The sequence below is a fragment of the Asterias amurensis genome, chromosome 2 (genome assembly GCF_032118995.1).
Source record: "Asterias amurensis chromosome 2, ASM3211899v1".
Classification (NCBI taxonomy): Eukaryota; Metazoa; Echinodermata; class Asteroidea; order Forcipulatida; family Asteriidae; genus Asterias; species Asterias amurensis.
Window position 1 is genome coordinate 26,936,660 of NC_092649.1, and position 13,669 is coordinate 26,950,328.

Genomic DNA, 13,669 nt, shown 5'->3' on the forward strand with positions numbered 1-13,669 from the left:
GGTTGTAACACCGAAATTATTGCTATTGCAGTTTGTCCTTTTGGGTTTTTCAGATACAGTTCTCTCTATTAAAAAGACTTCATCACAGAGGGAAATATTTCACACACAAAATAGTAAAAAAGTTCTAGTATATTAAACTTCATAATCAGTATTTTGCTGTATATTGTGTTCACTTTACCATGCTCATAATTTGAGTTCTGAGAAATGTGAGTTTGTGAATAACCCAGTTCTCTGATGTACAAGAAAATAACAACCAGGCAAAACGGAACTGTGAAATGTCTGTGTGAACTCCCTGTTTGTAAAGGCTGATTCCAATTTGAAATTGAAATATTCCAAATTGTCCTCAAGCAAGCACACCAAGGGCCAGCCACTCACATGTAATTCTCAATCCGAGTTTCTCCTTGCGAAGTTTTTTTTTTTTTTTTTTTTTTTTTTTTTTTTTGGGGGGGGGGGGGGGGGGTGTTGTCCCCCAAAGCACAATCTGCATCTCTGGATCAACGACTACGTCACCACAAGCCGCTGTCGATTTCAGCCGTGGCAGGGGAGGCGACTAGCCCCGTACCCCTCCCCTCCCCTGCCCCAACTTGATTTAGGCCACTAAAAACACCGAGGCCTTTACATTTCAGCCGTGGCAGGGGGGGGGGGCGACTAGCCCGTACCCCTCCACTCTCCCCTCCCAACTTGATTTACGCCTCTAAAACACTGAGACCTATAGATTTAGATACTTTTCGAGTTCTTAAACAATAAAGTGAAATCGAATGGACTAGACTCTGTGATACATTCTACCGTAGAGACCGCAAAAGCAACTTTCAATGGAATGATTAAGACCCATACAAATGCATGTGTTCCTATAAGTTCTGTATCACGAGCATTATTTGTACACAAACCATTTATAATACAGTACGTATTAACCTTGCTGCTGTTGGCTGTATAATATTCACGACCATCATATTCAAATGGTAATCTTGATGTTGACTCGCCTTTCAGTTCAGTTATTCTACCATAATGGAAATCAAAGTTCAAAATATTTGAATATCAAAGCACCAAGTATGCTGTAATGACATAAAGGGGAAGCCCCTGGAAATAAGGTGGGGCAAAAAGTATGGGGGCCACGAAATGCTACATTATAAATGATGAACAAGTTGGAGGAAATATTCAGAGGGGTGTACAACTTAATTCGTTGATATCCATTATTATTAAATAAATCCCAACACGTGACTGCGAACAACAGAACGTCTGAACCTCAGATATATCTTATTTGATCTCAAGTTTTACGCCGAGCCGATTGTCAAAGCAGTTTTTGTCCATGGCATTGATGGTGCACCTTAGAATCAGCAAAACAAATTTATTATACTTTGTTGTGGTACCTTGATCACATAAGGAAGTTAGTTGGTAAAACAATAACCTGGACTCTGAAACATTTTCTCCGTTTTTCCTATCTTGTTGGCAACGAAAACTCCATAGGTATGTACAGTTAAAAAAAAACATTTTAAAGGCAGTGGACACTATTGGTAATTACTCAAAGTAATTATTAGCATAAAAACTTACTTTGTAACCAGTTAGGGAGAGGTTGATAGTATAAAACATTGCGAGAAACGGCTCCCACTGAAGTGATGTAGTTTTCGAGAAAGAAGTAATTTTCCACGAATTTGATTTCGAGACCTCAGGTTTAGAATTTTGAGGTCTCGAAATCAAGCATCTGAAAGCACACAACTTCGTGTGACAAGGGTGTTTTTTCTTTCTTTATTATCTCACAACTTCGACCACCAATTGAGCTCAAATTTTCACAGGTTTGTTATTTTATGCACATGTTGAAAAACACCAAGTGTGAAGACTGGTCTTTGACAATCACTTATAGTGTCCAGTGTCTTTAAATCAGATTACTCATTAAGAATGGGTGTTCTGGAGTGATTATGTATTGTGAGAGTGCAAAATGTGCTGCAATATTAAGAAAGAGATTAATATTGTTCTAAAAGTTCAGGGAATGGACAGTTTGGCTTGTGTATCGAACCATCTTTTTAAATTTGGGTAGGGGAACGGGCTTTAGGCTGATAAATAAGTTAATTTGCTGCATGTATCTTCATATCCAAGTTTGAGGGTCACCTACGTGAAAGTATCTCATATTATTATCCAGCACATTCTAGCGTGTTGTAGCGTGACTTTTTTTGTTGTTCCAAACAAAACTGTTTATCTTTATTTTGTTAAGCGCCACAACCATGCTGGGGGGGGGGGGGGGGGGGGGCTAAAGCGGACTTGTAGCAAAGACAATCCTCTTATCATCCTTATCTTAATATTCAGTGGAGTTCGTGAAATACCTAGTAAGTTGGTAAACTAAAGTTCTATTCCCAACCGTGAGATTTTTCCTAACAACTGGAAAGTGAAGAAACGTATACTAAGAAAACAAGTGTTTGCCTAATAATGTTCCTTCCTTGTTCGTCTTTTGCACAAAAACACTGAGCAAGTTTGTGGTTGACGGGAGTATTTGTTGATCTGTCCCTTCTTTAGGAAACAATGGGATCCACTGAATGGACACTGTTTCTTTGTTGTCTTGGTGTCTGTATCGGCATCTCTCAGTCATCAACCTGCAGTCATGCGCAGTGTGTTTACGACTACGTCACTGCTGAGGCTGACTGCTCCTCACTCAATCTTGACTGCATCCCCGTCAACTACCCACACGCCATCATCATGGATCTAAGCCACAACATCATATCAGAGTTGTCACCAGACGATTTCAATGGCACATTCTCCAGGCTGGCTGAACTGTACCTTGACTACAATAACGTATCTGATGTGACGTCACTGTTGGAATCCAGTGAGCTAGATAGCCTGCAGATAGTGTCTGTTAAGCACAATTTAATTTCTTACTTGCCCTCTACTTGTCAGCTGAGCTCTCTCACTGAGCTCTCAGTAGACTATAACTCAATTACAAGTTTATTCTATATTCCACACTGCGGCACATTGCTGCGGATCTCGGCCGATTTTAATTTAATCGATTATTTTTATGTAACCTTGTATAATGATCGGTTAAATACCGATATCAGCCTGCAGTTTAACCGACTGACTTACGTGAGATTTTATACGCGCAGTAGTTACGGAGGTAGGCCTACTTCTTTTTTTTTAGATCATAATAAAATACAATATCTGGAATTCCAGGGCCCATACCTCAGCATCGACATATGTTCACTTACTCACAACCAACTACAGGGCGTAAGCATTGGCGCAACTCCAGATACATTAAACGTAGGCAGTAACGGATTGTCAAACTGGAATAATATTGACCTAGCTCAAAACGGAAACACGATGAAGAGATTGGACATGAGCAACAACTCTTTCGATTCATTGATTCAACCATACTGGGCCGAAGGTCTGGAGTTCTTGAACGCCGATACCAACCTGCTGGCAAACCTGTCCTCGACAACCCTGTCAAGATTGTTCAATCTGACTGAACTGCATGTAGCCAATAATCGTCTCTTGTTCATCTCATCCACTGCACTGAGTCAACTCACCATGCTAAGGTCACTGTATCTCGACGACAATGCCCTGACGTCTTTGTTTGGAGTATTTTTCAACCAGTCTATCTTATTTGAGCTGTCCATCACCAACAACCGACTCACCACGTTACATGCTGATTACTTCATGGGTCTATTGTCGTTGAAGCGTCTGTACCTCGCAGGGAATCAACTCACTAGCGTTAACATGCTGATGTTTCAACTGGTGCCTGAAATTATAAACTTGGACTTATCCCAAAATGAGCTTCAGCTGGTCGACCTGCAGGACTGTCCTCTTATTAATCTTACAAACCTACAGGATCTCTCACTTGCTCACAATCTGATTCACGATGCAGAAACTATCTTGGGTTTCTGTGATTACTTGCAAGTACTTGATCTGAGTTATAACTTGATCCAAGTCGTGCCTGGTGATTCGCTATCTGGGAGAAATAGAGCTTTGTCCAAACTCGAGCTAGAAGGCAACCCACTGCAGTGTGACTGTAGGCTCACAGGTCTGCGAGACTGGCTGCGTAACAATCCACCGTACGTTGAGCCTCGATGTGAAGGACCGAATCATTACTATGGGTCAGTGATAACAGACTTGGACAGTCATGACTTCTTATGTCAAGCACCGATGGCGATGGTGGACAAGCAGCTGACAGCCCTGGCTGGAAAATCTGTGACTCTCATATGTACAGCTACTGGCATTCCTGCTCCGACCGTAACTTGGCTCTCACCAAACGACACAGAGATACTAGCTCATGACGAAGGAAGATTCACTATTCTGCGAGGACAAATTCTGCATATCACACCAGTGGAGAAACATGACGAAGGGAGGTACACATGTCTTGCCCATAACATCTTGGGTGAAGGGAGAGCCGAGGTCAACCTTACAGTGACTACCTCTAAATCAGACGCCCCACAGCCGCACTCACTTGCTTCTTCCGTTCTCCCCACAATGTTTATCACCATTATAATAACGGTTGCTGTATTTGCTGGTATCATATTCCTCCGTCGGTATCGCAAGAAACAGCAAGAAGCCAACTCCACATCTGCATCTCAAACCTCCGATCTGAAAGTTGGCTTCAGTAAAGGTGACAACGATGACTCGGAGGGAGGTTGCGTTAACAAAGCCCTTGGCGGAGGCTATGAGGTTCCAAGTGGACAGCAGACCACTCTTAGATATGCGGATAGTCCTACTACAGGGCGTCGCCAACCATCTCAGACCTACGCTCAGACCGCTGAGGATCATAGTGGAGGCAACGGAGAGAACAAAGGAGATGAAGAATTGTATGAAAGTGTATCTGACCCTTAGTTTTGGAAATGAAGATGGCTTTTCCCACAGATACAGAAGCGTTGTATGTTTTAAAGAATATCCACAACACTTTGGTAAAAATAAATTGTAAATAACATAAGCACAGTTTTTTAACAATAGGCCTTATGATGAGCACGATGGAAAGCTCCCATTGATATTACTCAACAATGTTTGACCTCACTGGTTCAAAACTCGATGTTTGAAAACAGGTTTTTGTTTGTTACTCCGAAAACGACCGATTGAACTTGAAACATTTTGTAATGCCATGTGGAGTTACACATTGCTGGTACTGGCCTATAATTACATTGAACAATGTTGTTGTGCATAAACTGACACACATTTTGCCAACGATCCACTCATTTTTCCACCGTTATTTTAAGGTTTCTTAATTTTAGTAGTCAAAACCAATCCGCGACTCGACTCTCGTGTAATACTAATAGGTAATAGCCGCAATGACAGTTGTTGTTCGGTGCATGATTTGCAAACACAAAATTAGTGTTAAAGTTTTGTCAAAAATACTCAGAAAATCTAACCCAGTTTTTGCTGGCGTCTTGTACATTATATTAAGAAACATCACGAAAAAAAAAATGCTTAAAAATTTGAAACTTTATAAACTAGAGATTGAGAGTTTGTGAACAAACTCAAGGTGTTCGGTTTCCGGGAGTAAAAGCCTGGATTAAAAAACAAATATTACACCTTGCTTTGTTCTCAAGATTTGTAATAAATGATTCAAATTACAAAAACTGTCAAAACCACATGATTACGTCATCTAGTAAAAGTGTATGTTTGGTGATGTCATCGGTAATACTTGTATGGTGTGATGGTAAAGCATCAAAGGATGTTTTTTCGACCTAAAAGACAATAAACCACGCCCTTTCAAATCATTTCACAGTCACTTCCCGTTTAAACAGGTCAAAAGGTCAACGAAAGTTCACCAACATATCCATTTCTGTCAAGTACGTAAAGCCCTTTCATATGATGTACAGATTGTCAAAATAGCTTATGTAGTTTAGGAAATATGAACTTAGGAAATATTGACTGACGACTGAAGAAAAGACTGTAAGGGGCATGTATGTTTTAACCGCCTTGAACGAAGACTATTCTTCATGAAGCTTTTTCGCGCTCTATTGATAATATTTTTAAAAAGAAGTAAAAAAAAAACGTGAATCAAAAATAATGATTTTTTGAAATAATAATTTGAATTTTTATTACTCAAGAATGGATGACATCATCATGACCTAACTAACACATTATTCCACTCCTAATGCATATCTAACTATGTGCGAAGTTTCAAGTTCATACGAGTTTGGGAAGTGTGCTTTTGTTCGAGGACAAGGGACGAAGAGAAGAAGAAGATGAAAATCTGGATTGTTTTATTGATTTGTTTGTACTAAAGTTTTGTTTAATCCGGCAGTTTATTTTAGCAAGACCACTCCTAATTGCTTGGGCCTTATGCTTTAACCATTCTGTTTTCTTTGAATGTTTTGTATTGTAACATCCATGTCTGTGCATGGAGGTAGAAATAGATTAGTTTACGTAACGTCCTTTCTTACTAGAGAAAGTTTGAAAGGGCTTATGTTATTTCAGAGATTTTTTTTCTTCAAAATATTTAACTCAAAATAACTTGGATAGTTGTTTTAACAAATAATCAAAACAGTTGATGATTATGCTAAGTTCAAGAAGTAATAGATATCGTAATACTGACGTGAATTCCGTGGGCCCAAAACGCCCTTCACCCGGGGGGAGTGGTCGATCGATGTAACGTCTCTATTCTTCTCGGTGTTTAACCAAAACATGACCAATGTTCGTCATTTTGTACTGTTGTTTTCTCACATAATTAAAAGTCCCATTAATCACTGAAGTAGGTGGCCATCTCAGCGAAACTTCGTCTTCAATTCCACATTGACCACTAAGCCATCAGAAGGGTAACATTTGAACAATTTGACGCTGAAGATTGAAATGAAATCGTTTTCGCAGCGTTCTGCATAGCTATATAGCTCTATGCATATCACGCTATGGCACAGAGTACAACAAACTTGGCAGCATGCCACCAAATAAATTATGCCTTATACACTACACGTGTACGCCACAAGTGTTACGCACAACCAATGGGGAAATTTCGTAGTTCTTTATAAAGAAATTGTGAACTTTCAAACTCGATTTTGAACCAGAAGACGAGCTCAAAATGGGATCACGTCTGCGAGGCATTTACGGAGTTTTTAACGAACTTTCCGATGATGTGTCGATTGTAACAACCCATCATGTAGATCAAAAGTTATGATTTTTTGAAATAATAAACTTTGAAAATTCATAACTCAAGAATTGATGACGTCATCGTGACATAACTCAAACGGTTTCTTCTCCTTGACTATGTGTGAAGTTTCAACTTTATATGTGCTTGGGAAGTGTGATTTTTTTAGCGGACAATCGCCGAATGGATGATCACTGGAGCGTGCTCTGCTGCACCGCTAATACACTACACGTTGTGTGTATGCCTACGTGCAATGTTTATGCACATACCAATGGGGATTTACGTTGTTCTTTAGACGTGAATTTTGAAATTTTCAACCTCTCTTTTGAGCCGGAAGACAACATCAAAATGGGGTCATGTCTGTGAGGCGTCTACGGAGTTTTCAATGACGATTCCGATGATGTTTCGATTGTAAAAATCCCTCATGTAGATCAAAGGTTATGATTTTTTGAATTAATAAACTTTGAATATTCATAACTCAAGAATTGATGACGTCATCATGACGTAACTCACACGGTTTCTTCTCCTAATAAATATCTAATTATGTGTGAAGTTTCAAGTTCATACGATGTTTGGAAAGATGTTTTTGTAGGGGGACAAGGGACGTACAGAAGAAGAAGAAGAAGAAGAAGAAGAAGAAGAAGAAGAAGTATCAACTAGAGATTGAGAGTTTGTGAACAAACTCAAGGTGTTCGGTTTCCGGGAGTTTTAAAAAACAAATATTACACCTTGCTTTGTTCTCAAGATTTGTAATAAATGATTCAAATTGCAAAAACTGTCAAAACAACATGGTTACTCTAGTAAAAGTGTATGTTTGGTGACGTCATCGGTAATATTTGTTTTAATCAGACCTTTGCCAGACTTATATGCTGTGATGGTAAAGCATCAAAGGATGTATATTTGAACCTAAAACACAATAAACAACGCCCTTTCAAATCATTTCACAGTCACTTCCGGTTTAAACAGGTCAAAAGGTCAACGAAAGTTCACCAACATATCCATTTCTGTAAAGTACGTAAAGCCCTTTCATATGATGTATAGATTGTCAAAATAGCTTATGTAGTTTAGGAAATATGAACTTAGGAAATATTGACGACTGTAGAAAAGACTGTAAGGGGCATGTATGTTTTAACCGCCTTGAACGAAGACTATTCTTCATGAAGCTTTTTCGCGCTCTATGGATGATCACTGGAGCGTGACTCTGCTGCACAGCTAATACACTACATGTTGTGTGTATGCCTACGTGCAATGTCTATGCACATACCAATGGGGATTTACGTTGTTCTTTAGACGTGAATTTTGAAATTTTCAACCTCGTTTTTGAGCCAGAAGACAACATCGAAATGGGGTCATGTCTGTGGGGCGTTTACGGAGTTTTCAATGACGATTCCGATGATGTTTTGATTGTAAGAATCCCTCATGTAGATCAAAAGTTATGATTTTTTGAATTCATAAACTTTGAATATTCATAACTCAACAATTGATGACGTCATTATGGCGTAACTCACACGGTTTCTTCTCCTAATAAATATCTAACTATGTGTGAAGTTTCAAGTTCATACGATGTTTGGAAAGATGTTTTTGTAGGGGGACAAGGGACGTACAGAAGAAGAAGAAGAAGAAGAAGTATCAATAAAAAAAAAAAACCGAACAAAAATAAGAGGTGTTCCGGGCTGTTGGCCCGAACACCTAATAAAAAAAAAAAACCGAACAAAAATAAGAGGTGTTTCGGGCTGTTGGCCCGAACACCTAAATAGTCAAAACTTTGCCGTGGTATTAGCCAGAACTGCTACATAATTCCTATACTCCTATGAAAGTGTAGTTTTTTATTTTTTGTTCTTAACACTCTTTCCATCTTCTTGTGAAGTTGAAAGATATCAATACTTATATATAGCCTGTTTTGTATATTAAAACTATACACAATAATAATGGCATAATTAATTATACACTCTTAAACCTTCCGGGTCAGGATTGTCCGTGATCCGGACCCTGTAATGCTTGACCCAATTATGGAATCTCTGTCAACATGACTCAGAATGGGTCAAGCTGACATACAATCCGAGTTCAAATCACCCCGGGTCAATTTTTTAACCCGGAAGTTATTTGAGAGTATTCTTAGTTAATGTAAAATAAAAATACCCGTATAGCCTTGTCTACTCTTACTAAGTCATTAGGCATTATTTTGACTTTGGGTTGTTCTTTCTATTTTTTTTTTACATTATAGATTTAGTGATAATTCAAATGTATACGGTGCTAAAGATTACATAACACATTGTATAATACACAGAATGGAAGAAAAGGGTAAAATTATTGAAATACTATTGTTTGTACTGCAATGTTTTAATGTTACATCACGGGGTTTGTTCATCTTTGTTACCAAAAGGTAACGTATTTTTCTGAGTCATACTTTTCTGAGTTGTCTCTGAACTAGGGTAGTATGATAAACTGCTTAAAATTCTAATCGGGCTGGTCCGGGAATTGAACCCGGGACCTCTCGCACCCTAAGCGAGAATCATACCACTAGACCAACCAGCCGTTAACATTAACGGTAAAGTCTGCTAACTACACACAAATTTTACAACCTTAAACACTCGGAAAAATAAAGTTCTCTCGTGAGGACACACCAGGGGGAGAAAAAGTTCAAGGACTGTATTTGGAAATTATGTTTCTCACTTGACTGATTTTCTCATCAGTTGCAACAGGAACACGATTGAATTATGAACAAGGACGAACACACCTCGTTAAATTATGACTCCAAAGGCATTATAAATTAACATTATAGATTTAGTGATAATTAAAATGTATACTACGCTAAAAATTACATAACACATTGTATAATACACAGAATGGAAGAAAAGGGTAATAATTATTGACATACTAATGTTTGTACTGCAATGTTTTAATGTTACATCACGGGGTTTGTTCATCTTTGTAACCAAAAGGTAACATATTTTTTTGAGTCATACTTTTCTGAGTTGTCTCTGAAGGATAAACTGCTTAAAATTCTAATCGGGCTGGTCCGGGAATTGAACCCGGGACCTCTCGCACCCTAAGCGAGAATCATACCACTAGACCAACCAGCCATTAACATTAACGGTAAAGTCTGCTAACTAAACACAAATTTTACAACCCCAAACACTCGACAAATAAAGTTCTCTCGTGAGGACACACCAGGGGGAGGTTAAAGTTCAAGGACTGTATTGGGAAATTATGTTTCTCACTTGACTGATTTTCTCATCAGTTGCAACAGGAACACGATTGAATTATGGACAAGGACGAACACACCTCGTTAAATTATTACTTTAAAGGCATGGACACTATTGGTTTAATCACTCGACGTAGCGTAAACACTTATATTTAGTAAACGTTCAGTGAAGAGCCGATGATTGTAAAATATATTGTGAGAAACGGCTCCCTCTGAACGTCGTTTTTGAATTTTGCTTTTTATGCATAATGTTGGGACACACCACAAATTGGGATACGTGGTCTTTGACAAAGTGACCATCCACCACCAATAGGCTGTAAAGTTGACACTTTTACTGTTATGTGATTAATGCATTATTGGAGAGAGTGTGTAATCAGCTTCAAAATGATACCATCCACATTTAAATCAGACTTTTCTTGACGAAGTTATGATTTCTCAAAGCCACCTACTTTTTTATTCAGATTTCTCAAAGATTTCTTGAAAACCCAAACAATTTAATATGCTCTGCAATGTGCAAGTGCGACTTTACAGCCCATTGGTGGTGGATGGTCACAAATACCAATTATGTCCAGTGCCATTAACATGCTTTCCCCATCACATCTTTAAGATAATATCAAAATGAAGTGCATGTAAATTAAATAATATATGGTCCAGTATTCAGATTATGTAGGATATGGTGATGGGATTAAAATACATAAAATTGAATTGTGTTTCTTTGCATGGATTACAATAATGGTCACTAATATCTCGGGGTCAGTATGTCCCGAAGTCAGAATGGCCCAGGAACGTTACATGACAAACTGAATCTGAAAGAAATTCCGGCCACTACTTTAACCATTCCACGGGTCAGCCTGACCCACAACTGGGTCGGGAACCATCAGAGCTGGAATCAGGGTCAATTCTGACCCGGGGAGGTTTTCTTTAGAGTGCTTAACGATTCCAGGCAGCAAGTTGGTCATTGGCAAAAATGAGAAGAGCACAGTAAACAAAGTTGTTTTTATTTTGAAAGAGGAAAATAGTTAAACTGTCAGGAAAATTAAATCGCCAGGCCTTTGCAGTCTGAAGAAGTATACATTAGTAAGCTGAATTGAAGACTAAGTGCTTTGAGTGTAAAACAACCGTATTTCTTGATTGACTTGGCCAAAGGTGGTCAAACAGTTATGAAAATGAAGGGCTGGTCCGGGAGTCGAACCCGGGGCCTCTCGCACCCAAAGCGAGAATCATGCCACTAGACCAACCAGCCTACTTGAATATTATCCACAACAGGGCACTGTTTCAGCCAATAATGTATCGGCTATATCATGCAGGACTACTAAAAACCACGATCACGGACTTGGAACCAAGTCTATGTTCTGTTTGTAAAACAGTTTGTGGTCATCGTAGTATTTGAGCAACATCACATGATGTTGTAATCAATGCCGGTCGAAACAGAGACTCAAGGAAGAACATTAATTTAAGTATTGACAGAAGTTTATTTTACCGAAAGTGACTATAAGATCATGAAGATGTGTCCACGTCTCTCGGTTTAATGTTTAACTAGGAATTTTGTTCAATATATTGGGTGTGTGTGGGGGATGTCAAAAGTTTGGCTAAGGTAATAGCATAAGGAAGTTCATAACAACTCCAATTGCTATATCCAATTGATACTTTTATACAAAATCACTCTATTTCCCTTTTTGACGGGAAACTAAAACTTAATTTGTAATTCTTCACAAGCAACTCGTGACTGTAGATGTTGAGTATTATACTATTTTGTTGACAGTGTCGGTTTTGGTACTTTTCATTCAGCATTGTGTACCGTGACACGTATCCTTGAACTAATGTTTCGTTGCACTTGCAGCGTAATATGCATCACGTGCCGCCATTGAATGAGTTACATAAGAGAAACTATAAATATAAATATAAATAGTAAACTAGCGGGTACAACCATGAGTAAAATCTCTATTTGAAGGGTGGTGGCTCTGAAAAGAGCCGGTTTGGTCTCGACGTTTCGAACAGTATACTCTGCTCGTCTTCAGCAGAAGAGTATTGTTCGAAACGTCGAGACCAAACCGGCTCTTTTCAGAGCCACCACTCCTTCAAATAGAGATTTACTCATGGTTGTCCCGCAAGTTTACTATTCATATTTATATCTAAGTTTCTCTTATTCTCCACACCATGCAAAGCTTCAAACACCATTTGAGTTACATTGGGTTCTTAAAAACACTGGACACCTATGGTAATTGTGAAAGACCAGTCTTCTCGTTTGTTGTATCTCAACATATGCACGGAATAACAAACCTGTGAAAATTTGAACTCAATTGGTCGTCGAAGTTGCGAGAGTATAATGGAACAAAAAACACCCTTGTCCCACGAAGTTATGTACTTTCAGATCCTTGATTTCGAGAGCTCAAAATCAAACTCTGAGGTCTCGAAATAAAATTCAAATATTTTAGTGGAACATTCTTTCTCGAAAACTACTTTACTTCAGAGGGAGCCGTTTCTCACAATGTTTTATACTATTAACAGCCTCTCCATTGATCGTTAACAAGGAAGTTTTTATGCTAACAATGATTACCAATAGTGTCCAGTGCCTTTAAAGGTTTTGTTCAGGTTTGGTAGAATGGACAGTGTGTCTGTTAAGATCATCCATCATCCAATGAAACCAATTTTGGCTTAATCCGCTGTGTAAATCGGCAGAAAACAGTAAAAACAGTTCTGAGCAATTTGGTTGTAACACCGAAATTATTGCTATTGCAGTTTGTCCTTTTGGGTTTTTCAGATACAGTTCTCTCTATTAAAAAGACTTCATCACAGAGGGAAATATTTCACACACAAAATAGTAAAAAAGTTCTAGTATATTAAACTTCATAATCAGTATTTTGCTGTATATTGTGTTCACTTTACCATGCTCATAATTTGAGTTCTGAGAAATGTGAGTTTGTGAATAACCCAGTTCTCTGATGTACAAGAAAATAACAACCAGGCAAAACGGAACTGTGAAATGTCTGTGTGAACTCCCTGTTTGTAAAGGCTGATTCCAATTTGAAATTGAAATATTCCAAATTGTCCTCAAGCAAGCACACCAAGGGCCAGCCACTCACATGTAATTCTCAATCCGAGTTTCTCCTTGCGAAGTTTTTTTTTTTTTTTTTTTTTTTTTTTTTTTGGGGGGGGGGGGTGTTGTCCCCCAAAGCACAATCTGCATCTCTGGATCAACGACTACGTCACCACAAGCCGCTGTCGATTTCAGCCGTGGCAGGGGAGGCGACTAGCCCCGTACCCCTCCCCTCCCCTGCCCCAACTTGATTTAGGCCACTAAAAACACCGAGGCCTTTACATTTCAGCCGTGGCAGGGGGGGGGGGGGGGGGCGACTAGCCCGTACCCCTCCACTCTCCCCTCCCAACTTGATTTACGCCTCTAAAACACT

At 38.9% G+C, this 13,669-nt stretch overlaps 1 protein-coding gene and 3 non-coding genes across 4 annotated transcripts; 1 reads left to right on the plus strand and 3 right to left on the minus strand.

Annotated features, from left to right (window-relative positions):
* Positions 1-1,356: 1,356 nt before the first annotated feature.
* On the plus strand, positions 1,357-6,015 carry LOC139954174 (uncharacterized). Its single transcript, XM_071953873.1, has 2 exons — positions 1,357-1,464; positions 2,506-6,015. The coding sequence occupies exon 2, from the start codon at positions 2,512-2,514 to the stop codon at positions 4,801-4,803; it is 2,292 nt and encodes a 763-aa protein (XP_071809974.1). The 5' UTR covers positions 1,357-1,464; positions 2,506-2,511; the 3' UTR covers positions 4,804-6,015.
* A 3,502-nt stretch (positions 6,016-9,517) lies between these two features.
* Positions 9,518-9,589, minus strand: Trnap-agg (transfer RNA proline (anticodon AGG)). The gene has a single exon. It is a non-coding gene; the product is annotated as a tRNA-Pro (tRNA).
* A 476-nt stretch (positions 9,590-10,065) lies between these two features.
* Positions 10,066-10,137, minus strand: Trnap-agg (transfer RNA proline (anticodon AGG)). The gene has a single exon. It is a non-coding gene; the product is annotated as a tRNA-Pro (tRNA).
* A 1,293-nt stretch (positions 10,138-11,430) lies between these two features.
* Positions 11,431-11,502, minus strand: Trnap-ugg (transfer RNA proline (anticodon UGG)). Its single transcript has one exon. It is a non-coding gene; the product is annotated as a tRNA-Pro (tRNA).
* Between the last annotated feature and the right edge of the window lie 2,167 nt (positions 11,503-13,669).

What these genes read in the sequence shown, in the direction of transcription:
- LOC139954174 (XM_071953873.1), top strand. Translation starts at nt 2,512, where the DNA reads ATGGGATCCACTGAATGGACACTGTTTCTTTGTTGTCTTGGTGTCTGT.